The sequence below is a fragment of the Nannobrachium achirus genome, assembly GCF_963921795.1.
Source record: "Nannobrachium achirus genome assembly, chromosome: 16".
Lineage (NCBI taxonomy): Eukaryota > Metazoa > Chordata > Actinopteri > Myctophiformes > Myctophidae > Nannobrachium > Nannobrachium achirus.
Genome location: NC_137823.1, coordinates 53827419 through 53843468, shown reverse-complemented (window position 1 = coordinate 53843468; position 16050 = coordinate 53827419). Strand labels below are relative to the sequence as shown.

The 16050-nt window shown below is 39.8% G+C and overlaps 1 protein-coding gene across 1 annotated transcript; it reads left to right on the top strand.

Annotated features, from left to right (window-relative positions):
• The first annotated feature begins 4562 nt into the window (after positions 1-4562).
• Positions 4563-12718, top strand: rpf2 (ribosome production factor 2 homolog). The gene is made up of 10 exons (XM_080744461.1): positions 4563-4648; positions 5991-6123; positions 6269-6306; positions 6790-6829; positions 6925-7006; positions 8495-8571; positions 9710-9809; positions 9899-10001; positions 10474-10618; positions 11593-12718. The coding sequence occupies exons 1-10, from the start codon at positions 4635-4637 to the stop codon at positions 11776-11778; spliced, it is 918 nt and encodes a 305-aa protein (XP_080600587.1). The 5' UTR covers positions 4563-4634; the 3' UTR covers positions 11779-12718.
• Positions 12719-16050: the final 3332 nt, after the last annotated feature.

Sequence of the window (16050 nt, the reverse complement as noted above, 5' to 3'; positions counted from 1 at the left end):
GTACAGGTCAGGACAATGCCCTCTGCCGTCCAGCATGGCAGCCATTGTTCCATTGGTCCCAGCAGAGTCACCCCCACCCACCACCCCTTGCAACAAAGTCAGACTGTCAGCTGGTCCTAGAATCGTGATATGACAAGAGTAACCCTACTGGCTGCACCACTGGGGCTCTGAATGGGAAATAATGAATCAGACACTTTGCTTACTGCAGCGCTGGCCCAGCAAAGCCTTTTTTCTTTTTTGAAACAATATACATCCTCTCTCTCCCTTTCCCCACCATACAGAAATCGGTAAGCACACAATAGAGGCCCACCTATCTGAGCATGCCAGGGTGATCCCGGATCATTCCGTACATAACTGTTGCATAAACTGCCATTTTATTAATTTTGTGCGCAGACATTTCTTTCTGCAGTGAATTGGTCCAAAATGTGGCTCCCTTAGCAGTTTTATTTATTTATCTTTTCCTTCTTCTTCTTTCTTTCTTTTTTTCCCCTTTTCTTTTTTTTTGTTCTATCGCCCTTTGTTCAGTGAGGGGAAATCCTGTGACACTATGGTGCATGTGACTACTAGTGCTGTATTGCTTGACAGTGTAGTGTGCTACCGTCTCTTCCTCCTGTGTAAGTAAGGTCTATGTTCCTCACCCTCTTTTTTGTTTGTTTGTTTTTTTTTATTTTTTATACTGGCTAATACTCGGTTGGAACCGCCACATCCTGATACAGGTTTTAATGGACTGGTGGGGACACTTTTCCTTTTTGAGTGGTTGGGTTCATTTGTCTAATCACATTTTGTATTCCTTAAGCTTGATTTGTACTTAGTTGAACCAGGGTCTCGTACCGAAAATAGCAGATCTACAAGCTCACAACGTGTCGCACTGCGATGGATTCTGAGCTTGTAGACAGGCTATTTTCATGTACGGCACTGGTGCGCAACTAACTATAAATCAAGCCCAGTGCTGAAGCTTGAGCATTCTTGTAATTCTAGTTGCCAGACATGTAGTAGTTACATGGGGAGGGTTGCCTTTTGATTCATTGCTGAATTATCATTGGCATTTGTATGCTTTCTTCCAGAGAATGCAGACTTGGTTTGAATCTGTGTGCGCAGCTAAGAGTTACAAAACCTTGCCCCGACTTCAGCACACATGGATTACATGTTCTTTCACCCACAATTTTGGGAACTAAATATCACATTTATTGGGATGGCACCTATAACAGTAAATTGTGTATTGGATCACTTAAGGCATAAGTATTTGAAAACTATGCAGAAAATAACAGTGGACCATTAGATGAATGAACAATTCATGCGAGTACTCCAAGTGAAATTGACAATTGGAATTGCTTGCCCTCCTCCAGTATGTCTGTCGTGGCTTTTTTGGAGTGTTTTTTCTTATTTTATTTATTTGTTTGTTAGTTTTTTGTTTTGTTTTCTTTTGCCAGAGGACCAATTTTTTAGTTGGAGTCCTTACCTGAAATATCTTTACCTTTAAGTGATCTGCCACAATTGTCATAGGTTCTCTATGTTCATCACGTTACATTTTTAGGTTTTTGTTTTGTTTTTTCCACAATAGTTTTTTTATTTTATTTGGGGGGGTGGGGGGGCTAAGTACTACATAGGTTCGACAACCTTTGGTAGTAGGTAGTCCTATTGGTATGAATCATTTTCCTTTTTATACTAAAACCCGAAATGCATTTTATGCTGTTCGATGGTAAAGTTTTTACAAAAACATTTTGTAAGGAATGCATTTTTGCTGCGGACCAATCTTTATTTTTTCTTTGTCCAACTGTTTTTTTCTTTCTGTTGTAAAACCAGTGTTCAACACTAATTAGTTAAGGGGTGACATTTTGAAGGCGAACTCAATCATGTGGCTCTACACTTCTTTTTCTTTTTTTCCTTTTCTTTTCTTTTTTAACCACCTGAGCCCTATTTTCAAAACATCTTCAAAAGAATCTGTAGCTTGAAAATGTTTTGAAAATGTTCACCTATAAGGACACATGCCAGGGTTGAAGTGGGTAATCTTGCCTTACCTGTTGAATCCCAATGGGAAAGGAAAGCGAAAAGCCTCCCCTGAGTGAGAGAGAGAGGGAGCAATTGCAGGAAGTATCAGGATGTACGGAAGGGAAACTTTGCTGTTCTAATTCTTTCTTTTTGCTATTCTTTGAATGGTCAAGATGTGCTAATTATATCTGTACTATGAGCTTGATGCTTCAATAATAATAATAATAAAAAAAATGCTCGCTTATCTGTATTGTCCTTTTGTCTTTTGTTCATGTCAGTCAGTCGTGTCAAATGTCAATCAGTTTTATTGTTGCTTCCATAATAGACACTAGGCATTCAAGGGAGCAAAATACCGTTCTCCACAACTTATGGTGCTTGTCAGATTTAAAAGCAACAGGCACGTTAAAAAGAGGCAAAGCCATTTACAAACATTAAAAAGTAGAGAGAGAGGCAGAGAGCAGATAACATTGGTAAAAAAAGAAAGTGCTGATGTATTCAAACTGAGTGCTGAAATTCCAACATGTTTTATGGATTAAAGAGAGGGAACAATGTATTGATTTATTTTGGATAGGCTGACATGTAATATTAAATATTACATTAAGAATCACAAATTCTGTGATTTCTCACAATTGAAAACCAAATGAAATGTAAAAGCCACCTGTGATATAATCTGTACATTCATGCTGTGTTACATTTTTCATGCACGCCTCATACTATCATTGGTACACTATAGAGAAAATCAGACATGACATTGTTATGAACTAAAGACCTGCAGCATAAAAGCAATTAGTGGAGCCAGCGAACTAAGCCGGTAGAAAATATTGGACAGTAAATTATGAGTTTTGTTATAAAATACATTATTGTTGTCAAGCAAAAACCTTATCTTAACTGTTTAATATCAATGTCCTGTGTGATACTACAGTGTTACATAAAAGTTTGTTTGTTTTGAGCTGTAGATTAGATTAAAAAAATTGAATCCTGAAAGGTTTCATACATATGAGGTTTCCACCTGATAGCAACGATAATCAAAAAGATAGTACTGGACATTCTTCAATTATGTCAAAAATATTGAGGATCCAGGAAATGAAGAATACTGCATATTTAGCCTGATTTCAGAGTGGGCGGATCTATTGGCTGGAGCCAGGCAACTGCATATTAGTCAATTGAATTCAAAGGATCTGTATTGGCAAAGCAAGTGTCAAAATATAATAAAAACAGTTGAAAATGGGGAACATATATACAGTAGGCTATATACAGTTGGAGGGGGGTACAGCATTGTGTAAACAGAGATATGGCACATTTTGTCGTTATGTACAGTATATACAGGGTATGAAACGTTTTACTGCTGTGTTCGCACGTAGTTGTATTTCTCCCAGTAGGTATGGGAGTTTTTCGTCGTTGGTCATGTTTTCAAACTCACTTTGGGTGTGCAAAGTCTTTGGGAAGTATGTGTCACTGATGTCTTGGTCATCATAGTACACCTTTTGGTGCTTGAAGGGGATGTGTGTATGGCATAGGTTCCTAACATTATAAGTGTATGTGTGCACTTTTCACAACAAAAGGTATTTGAAATATATTATTTTGTATTTATTTTGGAAATATCCACAGGCTGACAAACTGGGCCAGCTGTCTACTTGACCCTCTGCAGTGATTTACACATGAGTGCAGTACAGTTCCCATACCAGGCAGTGATGCAACTAGTCACAATGCCTTTAGACTATCCTATTATGGGCACTGGGCAGAAATTACATTTCTACAAGAGTCATTTTGCCATTTAGGTAGCTGCTTACCACAGTGAGCTTCATAGGCCTATGTATTTTGAAAGGATTTTGTCATTAATGTAGCATTGATTGATTGAAGAATGAATTAGAAGTTAGGCACACCTGTTACACAGGAAAAGACACAGTTTCATGACAGTATCCAAGATTGATTGATTGATTGATTGATTGATTGATTGATTGATTGAGTGTGTTATTAGACAAAAGTGGAGAACAGAAGAAGTATGGTCAATAGAATACAATAAAAGACAATATTACAGTACAAGTAGACAGTTAAACACCCTGCCTAAAAGGAGCATCCCAAATAAGTCCTTTTACGATCTGTTTTATGTCGGAAGTCCTTGGTATGCAACTCATGGATATAACAATTAGCAAAAAATATATCATCACTATTAGACAGTGCATCACTATTAACAGTGCATCACTATGTGTTAAAGTAGGTGAATATGGAGTATGACATTCTTCCCGTTGACCTTCCTGCAGCAATAAACTGGGAGTATAAACAAACAGGCTACACGAAGACAGACAAATGTAACCCTTGGCCATGTGAGAGAAAGAACATAATAATGTCACAAAGACACGTGTTTGTTTCTCTCTTCCATGAATGCAGACTATGTCCAATCATGGACATGAATGCATAAAATACCAAGAATCACTGTCTGCTGCCTATCATATAGTCCAACGACGCCATCTAGTGTGACCTATGAGTATGACACACACACCGTCACGCACACACGCTAGCGCGCGTGCATGCGTGTGGATGTGACGTACGCGGAAGCACGTGTCGTTGTGAATGTTGTCTTCCTGTGAAGTGAGTTGTCTCGTGGAAGTCCAGCGTGAGGGAGAAGAATAAATAAATCCACCACAATGGATGGAATAATGTAAGTTTCTAATGTGTTGTTTATTCAGTGTCCATACGGTCAGTGGAAGTGTACGTTAGTGGTAGATTTTAATCGGTACTCGGCTTTGGTCGTAAACTAAATAATAGCTAAACTAAGAGCGCTAGCAAGTTAGCTCTAGACTAGTAGCTTCTGAAACATTTCACTTACGGTACCCCTAATGCAGTGATTCTCAAACTTTTTCATGTTAAGGACCCCCAAATTGACACTTATTGTCCCGTAGGACCCCCATTTGAAAAGATATGCCAGGGACCCCCATATAAGGGAAGATTTTTACGGCTATAGCAGTGATTCTCAACCATTTTAATTTCAAGGACCCCCAGTTTGACATGTATTAGGCTACGGACCCCCATGTAATAGAACTCCCTCAAGCCAAGGACCCCACTTAATGAACCTTTGCCCTAAAGACCCCCATCTGAAAACAACAGAAGAGAAGATTTGTGTTTTAAAAAAACCTAACTAAATGATTCAAAACTGCTACACATAGATTTTTGAATACCCATAGTATAAAATAAGGTTAAACTGGTTGAACTGATTGTGATGCTACGTATATTAACTGCTTTTTTTCTGGCGACCCTCTGGGGGTCTTGCCCCTCACTTTGAGGACCACTGCTTCTAGTCTAGACAATTGTGGTCACATCACACTAGTAGGACGAAGACTTGTTCACCAGTTTGTCAACAGAAAGTTGCTCATAACATGACAACATTTGATTTTTATGAAACAAACACTAGACAGAGACAAAACAATGTGTACTCACGCCATAGTCAAGATGTCCCCAAACTCTTCCCAAGTTGGTGCATGATAAAGTACATACGCCATAGACTGGTACACTGGCATCAGGTAGTGACATCATAGTAGTACTGATGTCATTTGTCCAAACACGAGACACAGACAAGACTGACATCTTAAAAAGCTTGTAGATTTTCGGCGAGTGACTTGGTCATACAAAGGGGTATAGGCCTATATGAATAGTTGATACAGTGATACTAGGTTTTCAATGTAATGGGTCCCGGGACCCACAGGTGGTCATTCAAATGGGTCCCAGAAAAGTTTTATGAGTCCTCAATACAATGTTTTCGAGCGCTGTGAGCTTGTAGATCGGCTATTTTCAAAATGTTTGCCTGCGAAAAATGTTTTTCTTTTACCGCGACCCGGTAAATTATTTTAACATGGACTCCAATGGAGGCGCATCCCCGGGACCCCAGGACCATGACATGAATGAGTCCCTGGGCGACTTGAATGAGTTTTTGATGCGGGATGCGCACGTAATGACATCACTGTTGATATATAACTTATCTTGCTTTCTACTGTTTGTTTCCCCAGAAAACCCAAGACGAAGCGCTCCAAGCGCTTCCTAGCAGCCAGAGCGCCCATGCTAAAAGAACAGATGAAAAGTGCTATGATTATGAAAGGAGGAAACACAAGCCAAACTGTTACACAGGCACTGAAGGACATTGTAAGTACTCTGATGATGTGATAATTAGGCACATGCTGTGAAAATGTTTTTAGCTGTTAAACTTGCATGGTGAGAGAACCCATACAAAAAAGGTATTACTGGATTTATGTGACATTTGACATGGCACTTTCTGTTCACCCCACAGTATTCACTAAAGAAGCCCAATGCAGTGCTGTACAAGAAGTAAGCAACGTTATGCACTAATTTGATAGTCCTAACAAACATCATCCTGGTGCTTGTTTTCCACACCACAGCACTTGATATTCCAATATGAGGGTGGTGTGCTGTAATTAAGTACAAACAACAAATGTGTACATAGGTTTGTAAAAAAACAATTCATCTTCTTCCCTGTTTTACTGATGTAGGATCTACAACTGTGTGTTGCAGCCAGAGGAAAATATACAGAATATAGAATATGCAGAACATAAAATGGGAGAATAAAGCATTGTGTTTCAATCATGGTGTGGTGGGTGGCGTGGGCCACATAATCACCAATCAGTCTTGTGTCTTTGCCCTTTTATTGTAATGCCTTATAAAAAGATGGACACAGATACAAAACAGGGGAGAAATGAATGAAATTACATTTAATTGATGTTCCACAGCACAATTTCCATTATTGCCTGAAGTAAATAAATGGATTTACATTGTTTCTTATTTCTCTTTTAGGAAAAACATAACCCGCCCATTTGAAGATTCAACCTCATTGGTCAGTGTAAAATTTCAAATATTCATATATTAGAATTAATTCACATACTTTCCAATGGCTACTGTATATCATTCTTTTCTTTTTGCTTGTCTCAGGAATTCTTCTCCAAGAAGACAGACTGTTCTCTGTTTCTGTTTGGTTCACACAACAAGAAACGTCCAAACAATCTCATACTTGGTAAATATACTTTTTTTTGTCAAATATGTTTAATTGCAAACAGATTATAGAATGTTATACAATTTACACAATGTCAAATTTTTCATTTTCTGTTACAGTAAATATTATACTTTGACTGCATAAAATAAATCCAGTCATAGTCCATACAGTCTTACTCATACATATTTATGAGAAACATCAAAGATTTACTGTACTGTAATAGTACTTGTTGAACTAAGATATTCAAATATATGCTACTAACTACACTTAGTGGCACTATGTAACTTGGCGTGGTTGTATTTTGTGTCCCTGCTCTTTTATTGAGACATTTCAATCGTGTTAAATATCACAGACCCAGGATTTGACACGAATTTTTACTTCAAGATTCTATTTATCCCCTGAGCAAGCAGATCATTATCTATTAGCTCAATTATATAAAAAATGTCAGCACTTGTGCAGGAAACCAGGTTCAAATCCAGCGTAGAAGAGGAAAGTGACATAGTGCATAGAGCACATTTTCTGACAAAACAACCTCTCTACAGCTTTGTAATTACTGACATTATTATGATGAATGTAGTTCTATAATCTGGACAGTCACTAACAAACCTTTTGAATAACATGAATGCTCGTATTCTGACTTTGAACATTGATCCTGTATGAAGGATACAATGACTTTACACTTTTGTAGAAAACTTTGAATTTCTGACCACTTTGAGAAGCACAACTTAATTGCGACCGTCAGGTTCGCATTTACTATCAAAACCTCCACCGGCTGTCTGTCCGTCCGTCTGTCTGTCTGTCACGTCACGTCACGTCATACTTTTGCCCTACTCATATCTCCGCCATCGTTGCCCCTATCCTGGTGAAATTTCCCACACACACTCCTTGCCTGCCAAATCACAACCTTCAGGACCCCCGGACCTCCACGGACCCCCAGGGACCATCTGCCACCGCCGCCAAATAGTGCAAAAATGACCAAATCAACACCCCAACTGGGCTGCTCACAGGGAATCCCCGGGACCACCAACTCCTGCTGCTCCAACAGACCTTCACCTTCATTGGTTTACCTTTGCCACGCCCCCTCCCCTCATTGGCCAGAACTGTATTTGGCTTTACTCATCAACCGTTTATCGTACTAACTTCTGGGTGGTGTCAATTGACTTGATTAAGAGTCCTTCGCCCTAATTGGTTTAACTTCGCTCCGCCCTAATTGGTTTAACTTCGCTCCGCCCCCTCCTCTGATTGGCCGAAACTTTATTTGGCTTTACTCATCAACCGTTTGTCATACAAACTTGTGGGTGAAACCAATGCCACTTACAGGCCTCTTTGTGTATACTGTGACCTGCCGGTCGCTTCTCTCCCGATTAGGGAGTCTTACTGGTTTATAATACTGTACATTTTTGTTGCAGAACTGTTTGCATACAGTAATGTTCTTTGAGTTGTTGTAGGTGGGGGGTCAAGTTATACACGTAGATAAGTTGCTAATTTCTCATTTCTTTCCATCTATAGGTCGTCTCTTCGACTTCCATGTGCTTGATATGATTGAACTTGGCATTGAGAAATATGTGTCATTGAGTGACATTAAGGTAATGTTCAAGTCTATCGGTTGTACCAGCCACTTACGCAGCTCATTGAAAACATTCAGATGTGTACTGTTACTGTTACCTAACCCTAACCCATTCCCAAAAACCAGCAAGTGTTATTTCAAGCTAGTTATCAGCCTCTTCTTTAATCTTTAATGTGTGGTGCCTAGGGCTGTCCTCGACGCAGGATTTATCAAGTCGATTCGAGTCGCGGGGGTTAATCCGACGCGTCGACGAATCGTTTATGTAAAAAAAAGAAAAAAAAAGTGGTGCTTTAAGCTTTTAAACCACGTCAACGTAATACAATAAAACAGCAATATGTTTTAAGCCTTTAAAGTGAATTAGATCCATGAACTACCGTGCATATTGAGACATGATAGCGGTGGACACTGGACATTAATGACGATAAGATTGCGTCCAGCCGTGCGTAATTTGCCGTGCGTAATTGTGAATTGTGGAGCAGAGTAGAACAACGGAGGAGAGAATAATGCATCTCTTTGACAGCATGTCGTGTATTATTTCCACAAGTTGTATTTTCTCAGAGCACCGCTGCTGTATCAAAAGAGCTATGTTGCCGATCTGGTGCGAGATAATAAAAAGAAAACAGTTCGCCCGTCGCTATTCCTCAGCCTGAGTCCAACCACCACACACCCACGGCAGTGAAAGTGAAAGCGCATCGCGCTGGCTCTGCTGCTTCTTTGGCCAGCTCTCAAGTAGAATAACAACTCGTCGACGCATTTCCTTTCCAAGCGGTTAACTTCAAAATAAGAGCTCCCTGTTATATGATCAAGACAACTTTCAAGTCACGTGAACTGATTTTATTTTTAAGTCTAGTAGTAGGAAGTATGGACTCAATAAGAATTACATGACAGTCACAGTCCAGCGCTCTCATACCGCACCACAGTATACTGGTGTGATAAAAAAAATATATATATTTTTGACGGCACGACTCAAACAATTGGCGTCGATTCCGGGGGCTTAAAACGACGCGTCGATTCGTCGATTTTTAGAGGACAGGCCTAGTGGTGCCAGACAGTCAAGGGCACCATTGGCCATAGCAACGTATTCAATAATCACATTTCAGCAACGTTTTTAAAAGAACGTTTCAAATGTATCATTTTATTTCTGTTTTGAATCACAGCTCAGTAAATGTTCCGAGGGGACCAAACCGATGCTGGTGTTTGCTGGGGATGCTTTTGACACGGACAACGAGCACAGACGCCTCAAGAGTCTCCTCATAGGTACATGCTCAACACTACTCCATGACCGTGCTGTCGGCTGTCTGTCAGAATGAACATGTCACAACGTAATGTTGTCTTTGTCCTCCCAGACTTCTTCAGAGGGCCCACAGTACCCTCAGTACGTCTGGCTGGTTTGGAACATGTGCTCCACTTTACTTCACTGGAAGGCAAAATCTACATGCGCAGCTACAGGTACTACAATCTGTCATGTCACCAAATCACATCAGTAATTCACAATAACAATATTGCATATAAATCACTATGAATAAAAATGGCAGATGGAATGCTAACATTACTCGTTAACACTTGAGCCCGATCTTATACTTTGTCTATGACACGACAGTGTCATGCTGTTTCCCTATTTAAAAACTCGCTTAACTAGCCGATTGGCAAGGACACAGCGACATTTTCACCTTTAACGGCATGCCTAAAATAGGGATGCCAGCTTGAAAGTGAAATGTTATCTGGTGCTTATAAATGTGTCTACTATCATCATCTACAAGCCAGGTAAAATCATTTTGGTTTGATACGTAAACAAAGAAGAGTTTGTTTCCTGTCCTGATTATGGTTATTTTTGCATTCCCTTTCAGTAACCTTTTTCCTAACTGACTTTATGCTTTCAAAACAGAAAAGCAAAATTAGGTTAACAAGGTTGTTGTTGCAGGACTCTGTTGAAGAAGTCTGGATGCCGGACACCAAGGATAGAGCTTGAGGAAATAGGACCATCATTTGACTTTGCCTTGAGAAGAACACACTTTGCCTCAGATGACCTGTATAAGACAGCTCACAAACGGCCCAAAAACCGGAAGGTAAATGTACAACATAGTTACTTTCTATTTCTAGTCTCGCTTAGCCAGGCAATTAGAGATCTCTGTCGACTGATACTTACGGTTGGTTACATCTAAATTCAGTGAATGCACTACAACTGGGTGGAATAAAAAATAAATAAATGACATTGCAGAACTAATACAAAGACTTTCGTGTGCTGCTCTAGCCCAAGCATTTAGATTTCCCCAAACATATCGGTGGTTGGAGATCTTTGATCACCTGGCTATGCGAGACCACATTGTCAAGTCACACATTGGTAAATTCACTTTTGTGCCTGTCAATCATGGATGGATAGAAAGACTTGTTTTTCATAGCAGCTGAATTTGAGACACATGCATTGCACAAGTCTAGTACATTGCGAGTGCTGTCATTATATTACTCCAATGCCAGCAGAATACCCCCACCCTCCCCAATTATATAATGTATACCAGTCATGCAATAGAGGGTATGCGCGTGACATCACTGTTGCTGGAAGTTATGTGGGAACACGCCTACTGAGTGGCAAAAAACTCATTTCTGCCATTGACAGCCCATACATCCAAACAGAAAAGTCCTATCTGATTGTATTAAACAAAGTTAACTCACCAACATTGCAGCTGTACTGAAAGCTTGAATTATCCTCTTTCTATCTGCAAAGTTTTTGTTTCATAAAAATCCACCATAGGCATGTTATGAGCTACTTTCTGTCAAGACATTCTGTGCAGGTTTTTATTTTTCCAAGTGTCAGAGTTTGGAAGCACTCGTTTTCAACAACACAACATCCTGCTTCCTCCTGCATTATGTGCAAATTAGAAACAGGTGGTATGCAGGACCGTTGAGTGATTTACAACTAGCACTTCCAAACTCCAATGCTCCATGCTGCTCAATGTTTTGCCACTCAGTCTAGATTAGGGGGCGGGTCCCAGTGGACGTGCATACCCTCTATACCCAACTCCTGTCTCCATCCCTCTTGCAGACCAAGAGTAAGAAGAACATCTCCCACAATGTCTTCGGCACCAAGCTTGGTCGGCTGCACATGCAGAAGCAGGACCTGAGCAAGCTGCAGACACGTAAGATGAAGGGCCTCAAAAAAAGGAAAGGGGAAGTGGTCGCCAACGCAGACGAGGGACAGTCACCCAAAGTGGTCAAAGTAGACACTTGAGAGCTTTAACTGGGAAGAGCTTTCAGTTGGATCGTCACTGCTTTGTGTGGTGTGATTGGTTCAGACCATTGGCTGTTTCTGTTGGGGGGTGGGGATTGTGGTATGATTGGTTCAGACCATTGGCTGTTTCCTGTTGGGGGGGGTGGGGATTGTGTATTTGTTCCCTATTCATTTTCTTAACTGTTCTGATTTCAAGATTATTGGCTTGAGTATTAAAAATGCATCAGTTTAAAGAACCACATTTTCAACATATCTTCATTTAGTTGCTCATAAGATGGCCCAATTCCTATGCATTCAGTCTATTCTCCTGGGAGAGAGGCTGTAGTTTCTTTTGGCTTGGAATCCCCATCAATTATGTCATTGGTAGACAGGTTTCTGAACTGTCTGTATCCCACCACTGGGCTTCATAGACAGAAATTGTGCAAACTTACGAGCATTTCCCTAATGCTCATAAGATGGACAGATTATATAAAAGATAACGTTGAAAACAATGGTTGAAGAGCTCCTTTAATGCTACTGGATCGTTGCTGTCAGACAGAAACCTTGTATGCGTGAACCTTTACTTTTCAAGAAATGGAAAAAAGAATGTGTTCCTGTGGACCCTTGTAGTTTTGATTTAGACACAACTCAGAAGCCCTTGGTAATACTTTTTTCATTGGTTAAAACTAAAAGTTTAATAAATCGCACCTGTGCGAAGTGAGCGGCGCCGGTGCAAACACAACACACGCGCACATCTCCTTGTATGGGCGGTTATGTCCGTGACGTCGGTTACTTTATGTATGAGTACATGACCCTTTCAGTGAGCGTTGCCCTAAAAAGAAAGTTGAGTACACCACACAGACCAGATTGTTGGGTTGCCAGCTGAAAATTAAATATACAGTATATATATACTTGTTTGTTTATAAATGTTTTCAAGAATTCATGAACCATGCAGCAAACATTAAACATTAAGATACACTTGTAATGCTTTTCTTTGTAATAATAAATAAATATGACTGATAAAGAACGGAGACACAAGTTGGCAAACATGCCTACTTTTCAGTAGCACAAAGTCTTATTCATTTAAGTATAATGTAATAAGTTATTAGATTATTGGCAGGTGTTGGCCTATTACATGATCAGCCTTTACAGTTTAACTTTACAGCCTTTACAGTTTAACTAATCTAAAAAAATCATTTCATGAATAAACGTGTGGTAGGCAGCTTATGTTGGATTGATTGTAATTAGTAGGGTCTCAACCTGAGGTTCTGTGACCATCCTCTGGGAAGGATGGTTTGATGATTGATTTGACCTCTATGGACCCTTTATAAAAGATTTAGCCCCCAGGTCCCTCGCAGAAATGCCAGCAAAATGTTTGACAGCTAGGGTAATTTTCAGTCTCATTCACTTACTATACACTACACTATAAAGGCAAAAATGACTCCCAAAAAATCTGCTTTAAGTGGGATGTGAGGGGTCAAAATAGGGGTGTTTAATTATTCTGAATCCTTTGGAAGCATTTGTTTTGCATGAAAAACATTCCTTGGGCCCCAAAAGCCCAAGGAATGGACCCCAAAAGACTGTGAAAATTGATGACTCATCGCTAAACCATAGATTTGTTGGCCGTTCTTAGTCCAAGGAATGTTTTTCATGCAAAACAAATGCTTCCAATGGATTCAGACTAATTAAACACCCCTATTTTTACCCCTCACATCCCACTTAAAGCAGATTTTTTAGGAGTCATTTTTGCCTTTATAGTGTAGTGTATTGTAAGTGAATGAGACTGAAAATTACCCTAGCTGTCAAACATTTTGCTGGCATTTCTGCGAGGGACCTGGGGGCTAAATCTTTTATAAAGGGTCCATAGAGGTCAGTCAAATCAATCATCAAACCATCCTTCCCAGAGGATGGTCACAGAACCTCATCTTGAGACCCTACTATAATGGCAGTTTGCCTAGTTCCAGACCCTGAATCGCTAGCCACACCCCTTTACATTTTTGTTTTGGTGATGGAGTGAAACGAAATGTCAATTCAGGCTGTGTGTCAGGCTAAATGGCAGTGCCACTCTGCCCTAATGCAGGCTGGCTGTGGGTGAGGCTGTAAGTTCTCCGAGTTGCCACTAGAGGGCAGCGTTGGACTAAAAATGAGTGCAGGGTTGGGTTCCCAAAAGTAAACCCACATCCTAATAGGAAACACTTAATCAGGACAAAAACAAAAACAAAAAGTATTGCTACCGTAGGCGGTAGTTTAGTATGAGGAACGGCACATCTTGTCTCCGGCCGTGTAAGGTTTTTTATGGTCTATGGGTTTTTGACTTTCTGACTGCACGCTCTGACATCGCTGTTATATAATATTCCATTAACATTTAGGGGCGCCTCTCAGCCTCATCACCTCACCCTCAGTGCTCAGGAAATGGAACAAGACACAGTATATGTACAATTTAACCATGGAATCACCAGCCACTTATTCTCACCTAACAGTGAACGTCATTCGGAGAGAGTAACAACATAGTCACTTGACTTGTCTTGTCTGCTTCCCACTACAAGAATTGAACCAGGGTATCATTGTGGTGGTGGGCCATATTCACCTTCTAGATTGTCCCACTTTTTATTTCTTATCTAATTTATCATTTGGTTTAAGAACATTATTGTATTATTTTACAGAGCGTCTGCTAAAGGCTTAAATTGTAAATTGTAATTGTTGCCAGCCCCCACTGTGGTACCACTGAATCCTACAGGCTGACAATGCCATTCCCATGTGGCACTAGCTGGCCACAGGATAAAGATGACTTCATGCTCTCTGGAACTCTATATACTTCATTGACCAGAATCCCGCAGGGGTCTATATTAGGACCCCTCCTTTTTCCCCCTCTACACCAAATATCTTTGCCTAAAATAGCCAATCTGAAGGCTGTTAGGCTGCTCTGCAAAAAAGGTGGGGTCCAGGCAGTCACATAATGCATGTTTTAACATTGTATTTGATCTTCCATAGGTAATAGGTATGAACTATGCAGCTCATCTGAATAGGTTACAGGTTACATAGGTTGATTTAATGTAATTTTCCATGTTTCATTCTGTATTTCTATTGGTGGGTAATACAATGTAAGATAACTGAAAACCACAAGAGGTCAGTATTTGGAAACAGTTGCTCCATAATAAGGGACTAGAAAGAACATTGGCACTTCTTTCTGACTGACTAACCATACATCCATTGCTATTTTACTGATATCTGAAAGTGTGTTGTCTGATTTATTAATATCTTCAATGTATCACACATTTATGATTAGTTCACAGCTCTACTGCTTTAGTGGTCCGATTTCCGAGGCCTTAGTTTTGATTGATTGAATACTTGTATTTACAGTTAGCAAAATAGTACAGAAGTAAATAGTACAGAGGTACACAATAATGCTAAAAGGATAACAAAAAGTCCTAAGGGCTTGTTTCTATTGTGGTCCTGTGTAGGCATATTCAATTCAGTTAGCATAGGCCTACATGATACAATAGCTTGATTAATTATTTACATTTAGGCCTACACGAAAATGGACCACTGATCTGACCTGTTTGTTCTTGGGTGATGATGCGTTTGTTTTCTCTTAGCCTAGGGCTGTCTTTGGTGTCTTTTTAGCCTGTTGTGGGGAACTACATGCTGAATTTTTGTATAAAGAGGTATATCCAGTGATGGAAAAGGTACTCACGTTTGTTACTTAAAGTGGGCGTGTCCCCCCATCTTTAAGTAAAAGTATCAATATTGCAATATAGAAATACTCTGTTACAAGTAAAAGTCCGGAATTCAAAATGTACCTGAGTACAAAAGTTCCTATTGATTTCTCACCCGATGGAGACTTGAGTTCAATAATATCAATATGTTTTGTTTTTTGTCGCTTTCCTAAGAGAATAATTAGATTTTTAGTAAATGTACCCCCATTGATTCCGGATGGGGACCCAAATGCATTTGGGTTTATAGTAATCAAATTATTGTCTTAGGAATGTGATAAATACAAAGAAATATTATTGAACTCAAGTCTCCATGGGCCATGGCATGAGTAATGAGTAATCAATAGAAAACCTATCCCTAACCCTAACCTCTATGGAAGTGTTGCCACTCCGACAATACTGTTGGACAATAAATAAGAAGTCAGTGTCGGAATGGAGACATGTCGGTATGGAGAGCACCCCCCGAAAAGGTGTCATTTTGGGGGTGAACTACTCCTTTAAAGTACCAAAAGTAATGAAATGTCCCATTTCAAGTTTTCAAATGTATAAAAAGAATTTGAAAATAGCAAATCTACAAGCT